The sequence below is a fragment of the Sabethes cyaneus genome, chromosome 1, assembly GCF_943734655.1.
Source record: "Sabethes cyaneus chromosome 1, idSabCyanKW18_F2, whole genome shotgun sequence".
Taxonomy (NCBI): Eukaryota; Metazoa; Arthropoda; class Insecta; order Diptera; family Culicidae; genus Sabethes; species Sabethes cyaneus.
The window spans coordinates 2936372-2954974 of record NC_071353.1 but is presented as its reverse complement, the minus strand read 5'-3'; the positions used below and the strand labels follow the sequence as shown (position 1 = coordinate 2954974).

The window sequence follows — 18603 nt, the reverse complement described above, 5'->3', positions numbered from 1 at the left end:
TAAGCGATGGAAAATTAGACTACTTAGACATTAAAACATAAACAGAAACTCGCTACAAGGTCTCCAATAAGTACAAACAATTAAGATAGTTTAAGATAACAAGATTTAAGCTCTGAATTCGAGTTAGAATCATTCTAGGCGATGAATTATATTTGAACATTTTATAACCTAAGATAACTCTATTTAGATTGAAACATTTGATATGTTGTTTTCGATGTAAAAGATTAGCAACTTTACTCAGTTCATCAGCCCCGCATACCAACGAGTTATACAAGGTAAATGGTCCAATTGTGGCCAATGTATTGAAAGAATGTTAACGATGTAAGAGCCTTGTTTTTTAAATAGTCACCCAAAGCTTAGATATTTGTGAACAAACAAGAACTATGAGTAAAATCTTTTTTAGTGGATGTTGAAAATGAATTCGATGTGAACTAACACCGTAGTGATGAAAAGTATAATAAATTTTCTCCAACTACATTTTTGCCGTCAGTCGAAATTCGTGGCTGTACCTTCAATTAGGCAAAACAAATTTCTGCGCTTGGCTCCATTTCAGTCGCTAATAAACGCTGCAGGTGATAATTATGCGGAAAGTGGGAATTGAAACGTCACGATTAAATTAGTCCGTCTAAATCTAAATGATTCAGTTTTTGCCAAAAAGGGTGAAGCAAATATCGGGTAAACGGGTCAAGCCAAGCTGCGCAATTATCGCGTGTACAGCTAGCAAACAATCCAGCCCAACCCAGGATTGTCTGCGATCGGCACTTAATTGGGAAGATCATTACTCCGAACAATTAAAGCAGTTTAGTTCCCTAGCACATGAGCTGGACTTAATTATCCTCATTCAAAATTCGAGGTAAGCCGGAATAGCTTCTGTTCCACGACGGTGATGGTGGCGACTATTAGGAAAGGAAGAGCTCTATCACACATTCGCGCTCGGTCGACCCGACTCATAAAGTCGAATCCGTTAGGTGAACAATCGCTTCTTGCTGCGTCTATATGGCCCGAAAGCATGGACAACTGCCTGGCAGTCAACTGGGAGGGTACAAATTGTACACAGTAGCAAGGAAAGGTTCCGCTAACTTATTATTTCGCAATCCATGGATCGCAGCTCATCGCGTAACACATCGCATCAGACTGTGGAAAAAGTTTGCGGAGGGATTTTCCGCCCGCTGGCAACGACGATTGCGAATTTTAAAGTTAAACTTCGCTTCCGATTGACACCGACCGACCAGCACAACAATGCTCTCGTCCGATTGGATTGCCTTCCGGACTGAAGAAGGCAAGAGGCAATTATTTTTTTCTCCGATTTGTTTGCCGTCGATGCGTAGTGAAGCAGTCCTCGACAATACACTTGAGCTTATACTTTCGAATCGATCCACTGTTTGCCGAGGGCATGATTGAAAAGATACTGGGTCAGCGCAGTCCTTTTTTTTCTTCAGATATCCTCCAGGGCGAAGCTGAAATGAAGTAACGTTACTATGAACGTATTGTGTTACGCTACGAGATTGAACGGGCGTAAAAAAACAAAAACTGATGCCGCCTCGTTAGGAGTTATTTGGTGCAGAGTAAACAAATGCCTTGTAGTACAATTTTCATTGACTCCCACGCCCGCCGTGTTCGAGTCTGCTGGATGGTTTTCCCGGACGCAGCCCACACAATTCACGACCACAATTACTCATGCAAAAAAGAAATGGTCCATCCCTGGGAAGTAGAGTGGAATGACGTCATTTGTACGGATGCTGTCCGCACATATTGTCATGTAAGTTCAACGGCATCCGGAGAGAAGAAAAATTCGCTGCAACCGAATAGAATTTCATCAGCGACGATAAAGAATGTACAAGGAAAGATTAAATTTATTCTGGTAACGTAGGGTTGACAGTGGGAGATGCGTGGGAAAAACCCGAAGCGTTTGATCCTCTCCGAAGAACAGTGGCTCAACCGCACCGCACCAGTGCAGGTGAAAATACGTTTCTGCCTTGAAAATTGTTGATGAAAATTTAATTATTTGCCATCGTGAGAGGACCAGTCGCGTTTTCCATTATTCATGAGACTTCAGTTGGTTTCGGGGAGCTTGCATGTCGGATTAACTTTACTTTCCGCTACTAGTCAGCTGGCTTTGGTGGAAAATGAGTCAAACGTAGTTGTTTCATTATTTCTATCGATTTCTCGTTAGGTTGGCGATATGTTGTTTGTTCTATTATTAGTTACGTCTCGGTGTAAGATTAACTATGATGGAATAAAACTTACTACTACTTACAAGACTGTTTGTTCAACTTTGCAACAACAGCGAATGCGAAATGATAAGCCGATTAATTTTCGATTCTTCTGCTAAGGTTGATTCAATTCTAACGGAAGCTACAATTATAGGTATTTCTACATGCAATTTGTTTTATTTTAGCCCTCGCCTTTGGCCTTATTCATGCTTCGGAAAGCATCAACATTCACAATAGACTAATAGAAGAGTTCGAAGAAAAACCAATCTCCGCTTTCCCATGAATTCTGGCTGGGACGGGAGATTTATTTTTCCACAAAGGCGAACTTAGTTGTCATTCGCGCACAGTCACACACAGAGTTCGAGCTAAACTTTGATTGACACGTAACGGTGTCTTGAAACTCTCCGATAGTTAAGTGAATGGCAGTAGGTCACACATGTATATCTAATAGTAATGTGTTAGCGAATCGTACTTTCTTGTTGCTTTTTTATTTCCTACTCTCTGTATATCTAAAGCATACATTCACTTTGTACATAACAGATGACACGAAACGGAATAGCGTAGTAAACCTACTGGAATACTAATAAATACAACAACATTTTCAGTTAACAATGTTCTAAAGAAAGTTCCTTTTTCTTTTCTCTTTTTTCTCTCCTATTGCTCTCTGTTCACCAACAAAATATGTCTGTCGAATCAATCACACATGAAACGATAAATTAAACACGCACCATTGCACCATATGAAAAAAAACACCCCTTGCATAAACCGACCGCCCACCAACACCGTCCCACCACAACCACTACCACCGCCACCGCCATCACCACCATAACGACACCTGTGGCCACCTGTGGAAAATAAAAGGCTCCTGCGGGCCGAACTATTCCACTTGCGGAAGAAAGGTAACGTGAAGGCCCTGGTCGGTGGTTCCCTTGATCGGCCGAACTATATCGAATCGACCCGTTCCTGCTCGCGCTGTGCCGCCGAGCTGGGCAGGATTATCAACCGAGGAGCACCGTGTCGTTCCTGCAGGCTGCGGGTGTGCAAGGGGTGTCGGGAATTCTCCACTCGCACCACTGACTGGGTATGCGTTGTGTGTCACAAGCAAATGTGAGTGCACCCCTGGACCCGCGAGGGTTCGCGTACAAAAGGACTATGAATCGTTTTCTATTTTAGTTATTTTTTTTCATTGATACCCTCAGTGCAGTGCGCTATTGTGCAGGATTAAGCCCAAACAATAAAAATCAACAACAAAGTGTCCTCACTATTCTTGCACTACGGGACAAAGCTATCTCTGTGTTTCTCTCTCTAGCGTATTTTGTTGCAATTGTATCGTCTATTTGTTTTAATTTCAGTGCAGCAAAGTTACGCTGAACCTACTCTTTATGTTGCTTGTTCAATGTGTATCTCGTTTGCCCATCTTGGAATTCTATCCTACTTCCGCAGCACGATGCTCAACCGTATTTTAGTGACACACAAGAATGATATTTACAACCTCCACCCCTTCCACCCCCACCGATCGTAAAGCGCGAACGACTGGGTTGGATTTGTACGGTGTAACGGAAAACCAGCCCGCGGTAGATTCCCTACGCGTTGGTATTGTTGCTTTAGAGCTTTTATTTTCTCGTCTTTCCAATTGTGTGCTTTCCCTCTATTTGTCCACGAGCTCCATAGGCGTCAAGCGGGTTCGATTGTACCGTATGGTGTTTGATATTAACGACAACCATTCAGCAACGCTTGTCCCACCCATGGATGAATGATCAACAGTTGGTGCTGCAGATTGTCTTTAGCGGAAAAAAAAGTTGTTTGTTAACCGTCTGTATTCATAATTTTCATCTATTCCGAACGGCTCGAGCTTCGAATTCAAATGTCATTAGTGTCGATAGCAGTCCATATCGAATCGGAGTAACAAATCAATATATGATGCATTATATACTGTACAAGTGGGGAAGATTTGTATCTTGTTATTCGATACCTTCTCAGTCCACTTGCTCTGTAACAGCTAGCGTTCAACCACCACCCCTTGTGGAGGGTAGAAAAAATGGAGCAAAGTGATCATTACAAGCATACATTTGATGCAACATATGTAATACATACCTCTCACTACCCTTATGAGAGCCCTACGTCGCGACGCGTCGGTGGTAAATTTGTGAGGAACAGGAAAAAATATTTTTGTTTGACAGCGTTTTTTGTATGTCGAATAAACTTTAGTACTTTAATAATACAACTGTAATAATTTCAATTTTTCGTAAAAATATTCAATACTATTTAAAATATTTTCGTCGGTTTATGGGAAAATGCTAAGCTTGCTTGTATGTTTTGGAGTTGGATGAAAAAATCAACGAAGTCTTCAAGCAATCGATCTACGTCAAATAATCACGCCGAGTTAAAACATGTCAATCGTTACAAAAGGCTATATTTATCATAGAGAAAATTTTCATTGCGGGCTTGCTATACTTCATGCAAAACTTGGACGGAAAGCTGACTTTTCCGTCAACCATTATTTACCGGACAAACGCTGCTCGTGCGTTTTTTATAAAAAAAAAGAATGGTAACGGTCCCAGATTACTGCCTATTATTATGATTATTGATTACGACAGAGCAGAATGTAAGGCACAGCAGTATATGAGTTGACCTATTCTTACCGATGAGGTCCGGCCAATAAAGTATGATTTCAACCATTTGAAAATACTAGGTTGAGTTATTTTGGCAACCCTTCTTATTTATAGTCAATTTTAAAATACGACAATAAATTTAACGCACCTACGCAATTAACCGAAGAATAGACATTACTTTTTGGATTCTAAAATTATTTGAATCAATTGTCAATGAAAACATTTTCCAGCAGGTTGACAATAAACCTACGTCCAAGCATGATGCGTTTTTCAAAATTAATTTTTAGATCATCAGATTCTGTGTACTGTGGTTACAACCATATACTTAAACCTTCTTGCAAGTACTTCTTATGAGGGAGTAAATATATTTTTTTGTGAAGCATAAACGTTGAAAGAGCTGGGCAAAATGATATGCAAACTGTGCTTCTCTTGTAAACATGAACTGTAATGGCTGTAACAACTCAGCTTATATCCAAACAAGACTACACCACAGGAGAAGATTAGAACCAAACTTTAAAATCATCTCTATGGTTCTAAGTTTTACTGCACTATTATGCTATTGTAGCTATAAAAGGGTCATTGTGACTTGAATGAGAGCTTTTGGTAACAGGCATGGCACAATTACATTGATTCAATTTTGATTCATTTGACTGTACTGCCTACATCAAGCAGAATTTGAAAAATTTGGTTATTAAGAATTTGTAGAGCTACTAATTATCTACAATATTCCTGAATGCAATTTTCCTGTATCTTTGGCATTTACGGTGCTACAAATCTGCTATTCCGTTGCACAGTAGTCCAAAAGGGCGAAAAGCGGAACTTTTTTCGTAGTGTCTTTTGTTTTCATTTTATCATTTACGGTCTTCAGCACTTTTGTTCGCATGAATATCCCCCTTAATCGAAAACTGTCAAAAGTTAGTCATTGCTTACTATAATGAAAATAGAAAATTAACTTTTTTGTGCTAGGAAATATAGACATAGTTTCTATGGCAAAGCTGTAAACAATATAGTAACAAGCAACTTTGCTGAAGAAATAAAATTTCTGTCTTCATCGAGTGCTAAACTATAGGGCCTATGGTTTAAAACTTCTTTAAAAATTGGTTTTTTATACTAAGCTTTTCTAAGTTGCTTTTTTCAAGAATACAATGTTCTAGGCAATTATCGAAGCACTCAAAATACACGTTTTTGCAGAAGACCGTCAATCTCTCAGACATTTACTTGCTAAGTTATCGTTCATTCAAGCTTTAAATTTCCATAGCTTCACGAGCCCATGGGATAAAATGGGGCAAGCGGATTTGTGAAACCAGCATTTAATCTAACAGCTGAAGGTACGTACTATAAACTTGTATGGGTTCCGCTTGTCCCCAACCAGTCAAATGAGAGCACGGCGAACATACGTTTTATGTGTTTCGCGTTCGATAAAGGCTAGATACACGTCTATTTTTTGTGTTAGTAGATGGACACATGGTTTCTTCGGCAAAGTTATAAAAAATATAAAAGCAAACAACTTTGTTAAAGAAATGACATTTCTATCTCTACCGAGTGCAGAGCTATAGAGCATTTGGTAATTGGAAATTTTTTAAAACTAAGTTTTTCATACTTAGCATAGGTTGGTTGCATTTTATAAGAATATATGGTTCTAGGCGATTATTGAAGAACTCAAAACACATGTTTTTACTGAAGACTGCAAATCTCTAGGACCTTTTCTTTTAAAGTTATCGCTTATTTAAGCTTAATTTTTCCTTAACTTCACGAGCCAAAAGCGATAACTTTGTAAGGAAAGGTCCTAGAGATTTGCTTTCTTCTACAAAAATGTGTATTTTGAATCCTTCAATAATCGCCTAGAACCATATGTTCTTGTAAAATGTAACCAACATAAGCTAAGCATGAAAAACTAATTTTTAAAGAATTGCCCAGGAAAATGCTCTATAGCTCTGCACTCGATAGAGATAGAAATGTCATTTCTTTAGCAAAGTTGTTTGCCTTTATATTTTCCGCAACTTTGCTGTTGTTTAATCAAAATAAACTTAATAAAACCATCATCATCATCAATCAAAATAAACAAGGGCATTACAAATTATTTTTAAAGTTTTTGTCCCCTCGCCCTTCAGATTGGCTCCAAAAATCGGGGAGCAAAAAAAATTTGTTAAACTTGAGTAAAAAAATTTTGTATAAAATCTATTATTTGTGGGGTTTATAGCTCGAAAAAACAGTTTACGGAGTGTTAACGCTTCTAGCACGAAACAAAAGTGGAAGTACAAGTAATGTAATTTCCGAAAATCGGCAAAAAATTTATTTTTCGATTTTGACTCTATTTTGGAAAGTTTTTGCATGGAAAATCATAACATATATAAGGTACCCCGGGGCAAGTGGGACCTAAAAAATGCATGGTTAGATAGTGTTTTTTCCACTGTGTTATCTATAGCTATGATTATTTCAAAATTCTTTCAGCACAGAAACTCTTCAGTGGTATCACTTCGAAGGTTCAATTACGAAAATGGCCTATCAATTTACATGAAATGAATCTGAAGGAGAATTTTCAAAAACTTCCCCTGGTAAATGGGGCAAGTGGGACCTATATTCAAATTTGATTAAAAAGCATAAAATAACAGAAAATTGTGTAAGGTAATATACAGCAATATTAAAGCATTGCAACAAGCAATCAAAGACAATAGTTGTACGAATGGTTCTTCCAAAAATAGCGTAACAAAATCAGATTACAACGGGCGACTTCATAATTTATATAAAACACAGATCGTGAGCAATTACGCTGTAATGCATTATTGTAATGAAATGTAGTTGAATATGTCGCTGTATCCAATTCTTGCGAGACATAATTTAATAGCTCGAAAATACGACTATGATCTGTTCGTTCTACCATGCCCAATTCAGTAGAGCTACTCATAAGAGATAGTTACGCCTTACGCTTAATAACTACAATACTTTATTCAATTCCAGGTGCAAATTTGCTTAATTATATCAAATTTGCCTTTCCAGATTTAATTAACATCATTTAGGTGTAACTAAAATGTAACCAAACTGTTTGTTCCCTCATAAGCTGTGCTAATGATTTTCTTTTTTGGGAGTCCTTGCTTTAGTTCTTTTCGGTTTTATTTTAAAGCTTTAGTGATATAAACATTACGTAATTGAACTGAAAATGTTCGGTAGTACATCAAAAAAATGTATTAAGACAGGAAGTTTTGTGCAGAAAAACTTTAATTTTAATAGGTCTCACTTGCCCCGCGTGCTTTCAAGTGCCGATCTTATTTCGACCCATTTTTTTAATGCCGTTTGTCAAATCAAACAACTAGTTTTCGGGTTTATTTTTTTAATACACTCATTATGTTTACCTACTGCCAGAAAAACATGTACTTTTACGAAAAACCTGTGGCCAAAATATCATTTCTAGAAAGGTTCGGTTGGATAAAATGAGGTTGAAGAGAGTTATGAGTTCCGTTCCGATTAATAAAATTTGTTTTTTTTCGTCCACCCCTCCGTAGCCCAGCATCCGAAGGACAAAAACTTTAAAAAATATTTGTGATGGCCTAAATCAAGTCAAGAGTAGTTTGAATTGATATTTTTGGGTAAATATAGAAAAAAAAACTTTTTCTTTTACTTAACGTTTCGGCATACTGATTTACCTATTCAACCATCATCAGTAATATCGAAACACAAATTATTACTATTTTACTATTCGCGACTGCGACTGTGCGCCGACCGCAAATGGTATTCATTTTCTTACTCTTTCTACTTCTTACCACTGAGAGTAAGGATACAGTAAGTAACATTGATTCATAACAGACCTATGGTTTTATCTGGTGTCTGTCAATTTAAAGAGCATCCGAGCAGTTTCATGTCCAGATGCTCGAATTAAACACATTTAAGTATACAATTTCATACTTCAGTGATATATTACAGTAATTTTCTTATTTCAATGTTCGTTGGAATAGAAAATTATCTCGAAAAGTGAAGCAAACTTTGCAAGCCATTCTCGCGATATATACTTTTGAGTTTGAGGGATTATTCACGCTGCGGTTAAAAATCATGCGTCGACATTCACATTGAATTTACTCATTACCAAACAGGAATCGAATCAACGAAGGTCATTCCATTTCGATCTGAGAACTTGCGTGGAATTCCTCTATCAACCTTTTGCTAAATTTAGCTCTCACACTGAACTGAAACGAATCTCATTACTGTCCTGTTTTATACTCTCTATCCGACGAACTGCCATTCAAAATAAATTTTTAATATGGTTAATAATGCACGAACAGTTTCGCCTTGGATCGTTAATTTCTGACTTAACGGCATAGCGGTTTCCCTAAAAGATATCCGATTGGGATTCAACTATGTATGTTCTTCAAGGAAAAATACGAATGAATGGAACTAAAGTTTAAATGTTGAATATAATTTAAGTCACCAACAATTATGATATAGAATGCATCCGACATACCGCAAAGCTGAAGCACATTTGAAACTTTTGTGTTATCAACATCATTGTTGACTCTTTTTATGCTACGGGGATAAACATAAAGCCAACCACCTGTTCATGTGTAGGATTGGAAAATTTCGAGCCCACAACTTCATTCGATGTCCCAGCTGAAGCTACCTCAAAAACGACAAAAAACTTTCTCTGTGTCACATTTCACGAGGTAATCACATCTGTACGATCCCGCAAACAGAGCGCCAGTAAATGGAATGACATCGTATGCAGTAATGATACACCAAGTAGGATATTTAGATGAAGCACACTTCAGTAAATGTCTTCATTATCACGTGAATTCATTTGCTGCAAGTCCATCAACTGCGTGCATATGTTCTCTCTCCCATGATGTCAGTCATGCGATAGTTTCGATGCTGATGATAATTGTGGTAATTATGATAAAGTCACTATGCTTTCAATGCCTTTCCGAGTTACCGGATGATTACCTAGTAATAAAGCGGAATTAAATCGTACATGAAGTACTCGAAAATTTTCCCAGCAGTGCTTTTTGTTTGCCGAACTGTACGAAAAGCTGACCGAATCGTTTGTTTCGTTGTTTCGGGCTAGTGTAAGAGTTTTTCGCACTGCGTTTTTGCGTTGAAATGCGTTGCCTCGCCGGATATAGGCCGATCGGAGAAATTCAAGCATCCACCGCCACCCCCAATTGCTGTTTCAGCTAAATCATCGCACCAGCTTCTGCACACGTTCTACAACTTGATGGAGAGGCCACAGTCATTGAAATTCAACGGACACTCCAGAGGAGAACTCTCGAAACGGTCGTTTATAAAGCTCCCTTTTCACGGTTTGACGCCATACGGGATAAACGATGCTGTTTTCTATATTCATCGTTCAATTGTTGTAGGTTTGCTGCTTTCGCTGTCAAACGGTGGGCCGTTAGCGAAGAACAAGAAAGTCTGGATTCCTATAAAATTAATGATTCTTTCTAATGCGATTTTTTGTGCTCGTAATGGGCGAGATTGGGGAAATGTTTTCCCCCACGCTGCTGGGGTTGTGATTGTCTTTTTACGCTGAGTCGGCAAATCTGCTTCAAGCTTAATTAATCAAAGGCTAGTCCTTTGAGCAGAATAAGACTGTTATTCAAGATTGATGATAGCGTGCTGCGAGTGTCAATGTAGGCTGATAAACCGTCTGGAATGTGACCGTTTGTCTTGATTCCGAACCAATGAGCGCCGCTTTTTCGGGTGATTTTCTCACACATTTGACGGTGAATTGTACACGTATGAAGTTTCTGCTGCTGATGCAATTTCACTCCTGTGATGTCATTGTATAAGTCTCAACACCTACTTAGTCGCTTTCAATTCTCTGTAATGAATCCCCTATTTTTCGACTCCTACTATGTTTTGCTTTTATACGATGTTTATCATATACTAAACGATCCAATTAAATTTTATTGTTTTAATATCTCTTTCTGGTAAGACTTTGCACATTTACGTAAAATGGGTGTGAAATTGTTTGTGAAGCGCTATGAGGGAGCGTTGCTGTGACACAACTTCAATTAGTTCCATTAATGCTCTATGAATGTCTTTTATTTCATCCAATCAACAGTTCAAAACTTCCCACATCAACAAAACGAACCACCCACAATATCCACATTTTGGTTACGTTTATAATTCACGATACGTTTCATTGTGTTTCCCTAATTTTCTTGACCGACGAAGCTATAATTGAACCGATTTATTAAATTTATCTTTTTTTTCTTCTTCCTCCTTCATTCATTGTCTACGGTGTGATGCTGCGATGATCCGAATGTGAAACGCCGAATAGAGAGCTGCAAGCCGCAAGCGAAGACTGGATGAGTGATTACACTGACAGTAACACCCGCAGAACCTCGGTCATTGCATCCAAGGACTACCTACCAGCGTCGGATTTGATCAAAAAGAGCATTCGACGCTCCTGGACCATATCAAGTGAGTTCGATGTGCACAAATGCTAAACGCCCACGACTGTATCCGACTGTGTATTCATCGCACGTTGTTTTGACTGATGGCACTACCTACTACTGGTGTTTTGCAAAAGGAATCGATTGACCCAGAAATCAGTCGGGTTCCAACGGCAGGATGACACATCGTCAAAGAGAAGAGCCGCACGACAAAGGCAAAATAATTACTAACTTGGGGAAAGATAAAACCGCTCTGGCGTGCTCAGAATAGGAGCACAATCGGGAGCACGTGCCTCCTCTTCCGTTTAGAATTTGACGTCATACGATTTGCATTTCGAATGGTACGATGCGTTGCATTTTAAACTTGATATCCTGCTTGTTTTGATTGTTTAACTTATTACATAAAAATGTTTAGTGCGGTACGTTTGAGCCAAACTCGAAATATGCATATGCTTTTTGTTATTGTAAGTTTTATCCCAAAACATTGCATCATTTTATTCATTTTAACATTTTTGAGTAAATTTTGTATCATTTATATTGTATCTTACCTGAACTTGTTTCTTATATTTTTTCGATTTTTGATTTTTTCGACTGTCGTTTGATTATATCATGGATCTAGATTTTTCAAATAGTGTCTAACCGCGTTACTAGTCATCTACCGATGCACAATGGGCAAAAACGAGCTCGTAATCCCAAGAATTAGAAACCGCTGGTTTGGAATCTTAAAATATACTTATTTCTATGTAAAAAATTGCAGGAAATTGATTGGTGGTGGTTTCATCCTGCGCAGACTTCGGGAAGTGGTCCGTTTTGCCCTATTTTCCCCAAAAATCATGATAAAAGCTAATTAAACAGTATTAAAACTTATTTACCGCCCGTGAAACGAACTCAAAAAGCTTCCAAATTTTGTCAAAACATCAGAAGAATCAAATTCCATCCATTCCATACTGTGTGAAATGCAAGAATAGTCCATTTTGCCCAATTCACCCCCATATACATAGATAACTTAATTAAAGCGATTAAAACTAACTCAAAGGTAAAAACAGTCTTCAAAAAAAAACGTGTATTTTATCATACTGAATAACTTTGGAGAACAGTTGAAAGCAATAAATTGATTGGATGCGGAGGTACTGTGCAGAATTGATTTTCAAGTGCACTTTTTAAATAAATCATAATATCTCGCAACTAGCAAAAGATAGATAATTACTATGTTCAGCAAAGTTGCTCATTTTAATGTGTTCTATAATTTTTCTGAAGAAAAAAAAATTTTTTGGACGCATTCAAAAAAACAAAACTTTGTATTACCCTGATAGATTAACATAAGATCACTTTGATAGTTTGAAAAGATGCGCTGTATTTTATTGATTAACTTCTTTAAAGATACCACCGTTGAAAACTGACGATTTTTTTACGCAATAGCAAATGAACGTATTTTTGTAGATCTAGGAGAGAATCAGTCAAAAGGCAAACAAATTTATCACAGTACTAAATCGATGACAATCAACGCTCCTGCCATAGCTGAATATGCATCGAATAAAAATTCATGTAAACAATTCTACAATACTTATTCAGCCGAAATTGGAAAACTTATACAACCTATTTCATTTGAAGCGGAAAACACTTGTTAAGCAGTTATATCGCCTCTGTGCGTCTTGTTTCCAGCTTGGCGCAAATTGGTTATTTAAAAACACGCAAAATCCTCTATTAAGCTACATTACAGCTTCAAAGCAGCTATTAGCAAGCCCGAAGCTTGACTTAGATGTTTAAGAGCTGGAAAAAGGTTTATTTCTTAGACTAAACCATAGTTCAGCCACAGGCTGAATAAATTCAGCTAAAAACATTTGATCAGCCTGGAATTGTTACTTGGGTAGCTGCTTTCAAAACTACAATGGAGCTTAATAAAGGCTTTTGCGTGTTTTTAAATAACCAATTTGCGCAAAGCTGGAAACAAGGCGCACAGAGGTTGTATAAAGCGTGATATAATTGCTTAACAAGTGTTTTTTCTGCCTCAAACAAAATAGGTTATAGAAGTTCTCTAATTTCGACTGAATAAGTATTATAGAATTGTTTACATAAATTTAAATTCGATGCATATTCAGCTAGTATGGCTAAATAATAATGGCTGCTAAAATGTTTAATCAGCGCATAAATGTTTCTTGGGAGGGCTTTTTATTTAGATTACAAACCGTTTATTCAGCTAGTATAGCACAATTATTGAGAATATCGACGGGTTGTGGAGAAGTTGAAGATGCGCCTTATCTGCTTGTGACACTATTATGTGAAGCAGCTGATTTATAACGCATTCGTTGGCTGCTAAAACACTTATAGACTACAGAGGCCTTGACTTGACTTTATTCAGCGTCTAGCACCTGTATTCAGCGTTAAATCAGCTGTAACCAAATCAGTAGCATTTTAATTCAGCTTCGGTATTTGTTGGGCCTTTCGAGTAAATTGGTTATTCCCCTGTCTTTGAATTAGCTTTAATCGCTCTAATTAGGTTTTACTATGTATTTAGGGGTGAATTAGGCAAAATGGACTATACCTGCATTTCGCACAGTATAGAATGGATGGGATTTGATTTTGCTGATGTTTTGAGAAAATTTGGAAGCTATTTGGGTTCGTTTCACGGGCGTCAAATAAGTTTTTAAGCTGTTTGATTAGCTTTTAACATGATTTTTGGGAAAAAGAGAGCAAAATGGACCACTTCTCGAAGTCTGCGCAGGATGAAACCATCGCCAATCGATTTCCTGCATTTCTTTACATGAGAATAGGTATCTTGTAAGATTCCAAACCAGTGGCTGCTAATTCTTGGGATTACGAGCTCTTTTTTACCCATTTTGCGATGTAGTAGCTGTGTGATGCAATAAGTATTCAAAAACCAACTTAACCGAAATAAAACTCTCCGTGTGGTTATAAAAACACGTGTTTTTGACAGATGCAGCAAAATAACAATCACAGTAACCCAAGGCAAACGTATGTTGCACTAACGCGACTAAGGGAGCACATTGATTGCACCACAAACATCCTTGTGTGTAAACGAGTTGAGAATATCCGCAGTGTGGCAGTTTAATGAACAATCAGTTAAAACTAATATCCAAAATAGATACATTCAAATTAATGCTTATTCTACTGGTAAATATCTCGAAAACCAGAACTCACAGCGAATTAAAACTAGTGAGCCGTATGGTCGTAAAAATGTTGTACCTATGCTATCGTAGTGATTAACTGTCACCAGCAGACATATTTGATTAAGACTTTCAATCAAACGGTGTTCAAACGTAAAAATTCATATTTTTCAGCTGCTCAATATTTCCAACTACACACTGTGTGATGAAGAGAAAGTAATTATTCTAGTCCAACAGGCCGAATGAGAGGATGTGCTGTAAATTATCCGGGCCAGCGCTTTCCAGTAAAACCTGCCAGTTGAAACAGAGGAAACTGGAAACCAAAAGTTGATGACCTTTTTTTTAATTTTTGTCATAACTTTCCCCGGGCATGGGTTTTCTCTCAGCGGAACAGCTGAATGTTGATAAAGTTCTTCCAAAGTCTGCGAACGCCAGTGAATGGTAGCACCATCTATTTCTGTCGGATGGAAAGGAACACCGGCCGACGTGGTGGCGGTCATGGTGATAAGGAGAGCGTGCGCGTTTGGCATATGTTTTACATTACAACTTTAGCTTGTTAGAGATGAAAACAGCACAAGTCTGACTAAATTTTGTTTTGTTTCGTTTTTTTCCTCCTCTTTTCATTTATCTGTACTGATGACAGACGCGGAAGATGAAACTCGCCAAACCGCAGAGGACGCAGACCCACAGCAATATACACATTTACCTCGCAAGCAATCGCAGAGCAGTTATCCGTCGCTGGTAAGGTACCCGTACACGAAGCCTGGCACCATGGCAGAGTATGCACAGGAGGACGAGTTCGATAACGAGTTGCACCCTCCGATGGGACGTCGAATTCCACGACAATCAACACTTCCGAATCCGGATGCCGGGATGTATTACGGTAGCAATAACAATCTCATGCCACCAGTTGTTTCACCGAAGCAGCTCAGCCCCAGTCCCCAGTATAGTCCCTATCACACCGACAATGAGAACGACGATGCCGATGTCCCACAGCCGCAGGGCTCACCGATAGCAGCGCGATACAAAATTCGAAGACAATCAACACTACCTTGTAGGCCAAATGAAAATCACGACATCGGACCCAAACTGTTATCCACTTCACCAAACAGCCGAACGAACCTGTACTGTCGATCGCCGGATAAATCCGACGGTGATCCTTCCCCGAGATATCCACCGTTTGTACGTCAGTCAACATTTCCATCCAACTCCAGTGATCCATTTTTCCTGCAAATTCAGGCTCATTCACAGCAACAACCGCAACAGCCACCACCACCACCACTACCACCAACATCTGGCCAACAGCGCCAACTGCCCACCTCACCCAATCGGATGTTATTTAACAAGTCCCCCGACAGTGGTGCCGAATCGGCTGGCGACGGTGGAAGCTCCGGCAACTCGTCGATACCCCGCCGTTTTCAGATGACCAGGCAAGCCACACTACCTAATCCTGAACAGCACGTGAAATTGCTTCCTACATCCCCTCCCAAAAAACAGCTCTCTCCGCACAGTATCAAACGCTCACCAGAGTTTGCACGTCAAAGCACACTTCCGGCACCAGATAGTATGAACTCGCTCTCGGTTCACCAGCACGGACCAAAATTCATGCCTATCTCACCAAGACAAAAGCAATCTTTTTTATTTCCACAACCAGCACCAGCACCACGTCCTTTTCTTTCACAACAGCATTTCCCAACGATGGCCGATGAGCCATCGACGACACCCCAGCAAAACCCAAGCACTCCGAGCGGTGGTGTTGGCGGCACCGTCGGAACTGTTGGTCCACACCATTCTTCCAAAATGATCAAAGTTCGTAGCCATAGTAATGAAGAGTATAGTCTCAATAGAGGTCCCCATGCGCCTGTGATCGGAGCTGGGGTACCGAGTGAAGGACGAAGGTTGCTACCAGAAATTCCGAGCATTCGCTCGCCAAGACTGGTACGTCAAGAACACGTTAGAGAAGACTCAGTAAACTCAGAAAAACGATCTCCCAAACAGAAAACATTTGCCGAAGCGAAACAAGCGATGATGGACGAATACGACCTAACGAACGACTCGACTACGCAGCTCAACTTCGATGAGGACGAGGAAGCGAGCTACTATAACAACGAGGAATCTTACGACAACTACAATGCGGATCGGAGACTACGCAGCGGTATGACGCCGGCCAGTACGATCAAAAGTGCGGAAAGCTTCCTCAACGACTCGAGTCCGGAGTACTTCTACCCGGACGATTATCTGAAGCAGGGGAACAACAAGAAGGAAGGTCGCCTACGCCGTCGGAAATCCAGGGATCTACCCAACGAGCCGGAAGCGGTTGCGTCTTCCAACGATGATGAACCCGTCAGACGCAAGCCCGAAACGATGCGTTCAATCTCTGAGGAATCACCCGGGAATAAATCGATCAAACCAACACCTCGCCGCTCTTTATCGCATCCGGAAAAGGACACACAGGTACTGTATCATATTATCTTTTAGTTTTTTTTGGCACATTCACAGGAATGATCGTTTATTTTCGTTATAGCAAATGCAGAGTGCAAGAAAGACGGAAATAACCAAGATCCCTTCGCCCCGCCCATTGGCGGAAATCCTCGAACGAGCGCAGAAATCGTTCAAACTTCCATCGCCCCGACGCAAAGCCTTCAAATCGCTAGATCAAGCCTGTGAATCGGACCTAGTCGGCGGGTTCCACCCGAAGGTGATGAACCAATCGACGACTGCACCGGCCACTGGCGGTGCAGCAACGACGGAAAGCACCGGCAGCGTGGGCGCGGCTACCCCCCGACCAGGTCCCAGGAAAATATCCGCTTTCCAGCAGATTCTCCAGAATCAACGACTGCAGAAGCGGGACTCGAAAAGCTTGGACATCGTAGCCTCGAAGCTGATGGAGGAAAAATATGGCGGCTACCCGGAGACGGACGAGGATAAATCCAAATCGCTCGACGACGGCATCTTCTGCGGTGATAAGAACAGCGACGACAACAGCAGTGACGAACAGATCAATCTGATTGATAAGAAAAAGGTAACAGTCGATGATTGATGCGGGACGCGGTTGGAGGTTGAGATGTAAATTTCCTCTCTTTTTTCGCTCCGTTCTGTTGTCCTTTCGCAGCACAAGACACATCTGGGCGAGCAGGAAATTCAAAGTGCTGTCGAGGCGGCTGCAGTCATCTTCAAGAAGGTGGTGCTCCAACGACGGGAGGAGAAACGCACCAAAGACGAAGGTAAGTGCGCTGAGTGTGGTAAATGTTTTAGAAGGGAAGGGGTGATTTGTGTGGTGTAGGTTGTAGGGTAGAAATGAATAGAAATATGAGTAGACTAACACATGGGACATGGTATGCTAACAATGTTATGTTTCGTACACGACAGATTGCGGGGGTGTAATAAAAGTACTATGTATGTAATCAGGCTTTTCGCCACTATGTCACACCTCTCAGCAGGCTGAAGCGTACTTCAAAGTCAATTATTGTGCGTTCGCCCAGCGCTGTTGACACCCACTAAATGCACTGCTGGAGTGAATTATTTTTTTCGTTTGGTGCTGGGAAGGTTTATGTTAAACTAGAATAAATATAGGCATAGGTCCTACCTTTTTTGGTAGGTGTATCAAAGTGCTTGAGCGAGGCGTTCGTGGCGAATAGAAAACAGTGATGAATCTACAGAGGGGTAACAAAATTAATATCTCTGGAATCATGACTTGTAAAAATAACACAAATTTTTGAATTGATTTGATTTAAATCATTTCTGGAAGTTCACAGTCTATCTCGATTTAGATTTATATTTACCTATTTTTTGGAATTATTTTGAAACTAGGAGAAACGTTACAAATTATAGTAAACACCTTCTTAAATCAACTTGGTGTTACACTTTCAAAAAATACAATTTTGATTGAATTAAACAGTATTCCATCTGAGTTATCTGACACTTCGACGTCTGAACTCGCGGTAACATGCCGCGTCTGTGCTCGCGCTCCATCCAAATACGGAAAGTTAGGGAATCTAATACGTAAACACCCTACAGTGGAATAAATATAACTTATTTTAGAAAATCTTAGTAGGATTCACGAATAAACGAGAAAAAAGTCCTTTTAGTTCTGCAACTTTCACAGATACGCGTATTTCAGTTGCGACTTGTAACATTCATCATTGTGGCAAGTTAAAAGACGGCTTTTTCGCAGTTCCTACAGCTCGCAAATAGGTTATCAACCCTTATCTCAAGTGAAATTTTACATTTGCCATGATCAAACCCTCCAACTCTTCTAAAAGTTCGAAAA

At 39.7% G+C, this 18603-nt stretch overlaps 1 protein-coding gene across 3 annotated transcripts in view; it reads left to right on the top strand.

Moving 5' to 3' along the window:
• Positions 1-18603, top strand: part of LOC128732704 (uncharacterized) — an 85806-nt gene that overhangs the window by 7275 nt on the left and 59928 nt on the right. Inside the window, exons 2-7 of one of the 3 annotated variants that reach the window (XM_053826020.1) lie at positions 11094-11236; positions 14977-15515; positions 15585-16271; positions 16332-16787; positions 16858-17355; positions 17446-17557. In XM_053826020.1, coding sequence (XP_053681995.1) covers positions 11122-11236; positions 14977-15515; positions 15585-16271; positions 16332-16787; positions 16858-17355; positions 17446-17557 — 2407 coding nt within the window. In that variant the 5' untranslated portion in view covers positions 11094-11121. Of the gene's footprint in view, positions 1-11093; positions 11237-14976; positions 16272-16331; positions 16788-16857; positions 17356-17445; positions 17558-18603 lie in introns of all 3 variants that reach the window. The other 2 variants (XM_053826019.1, XM_053826017.1) reach the window with 2 other exon arrangements.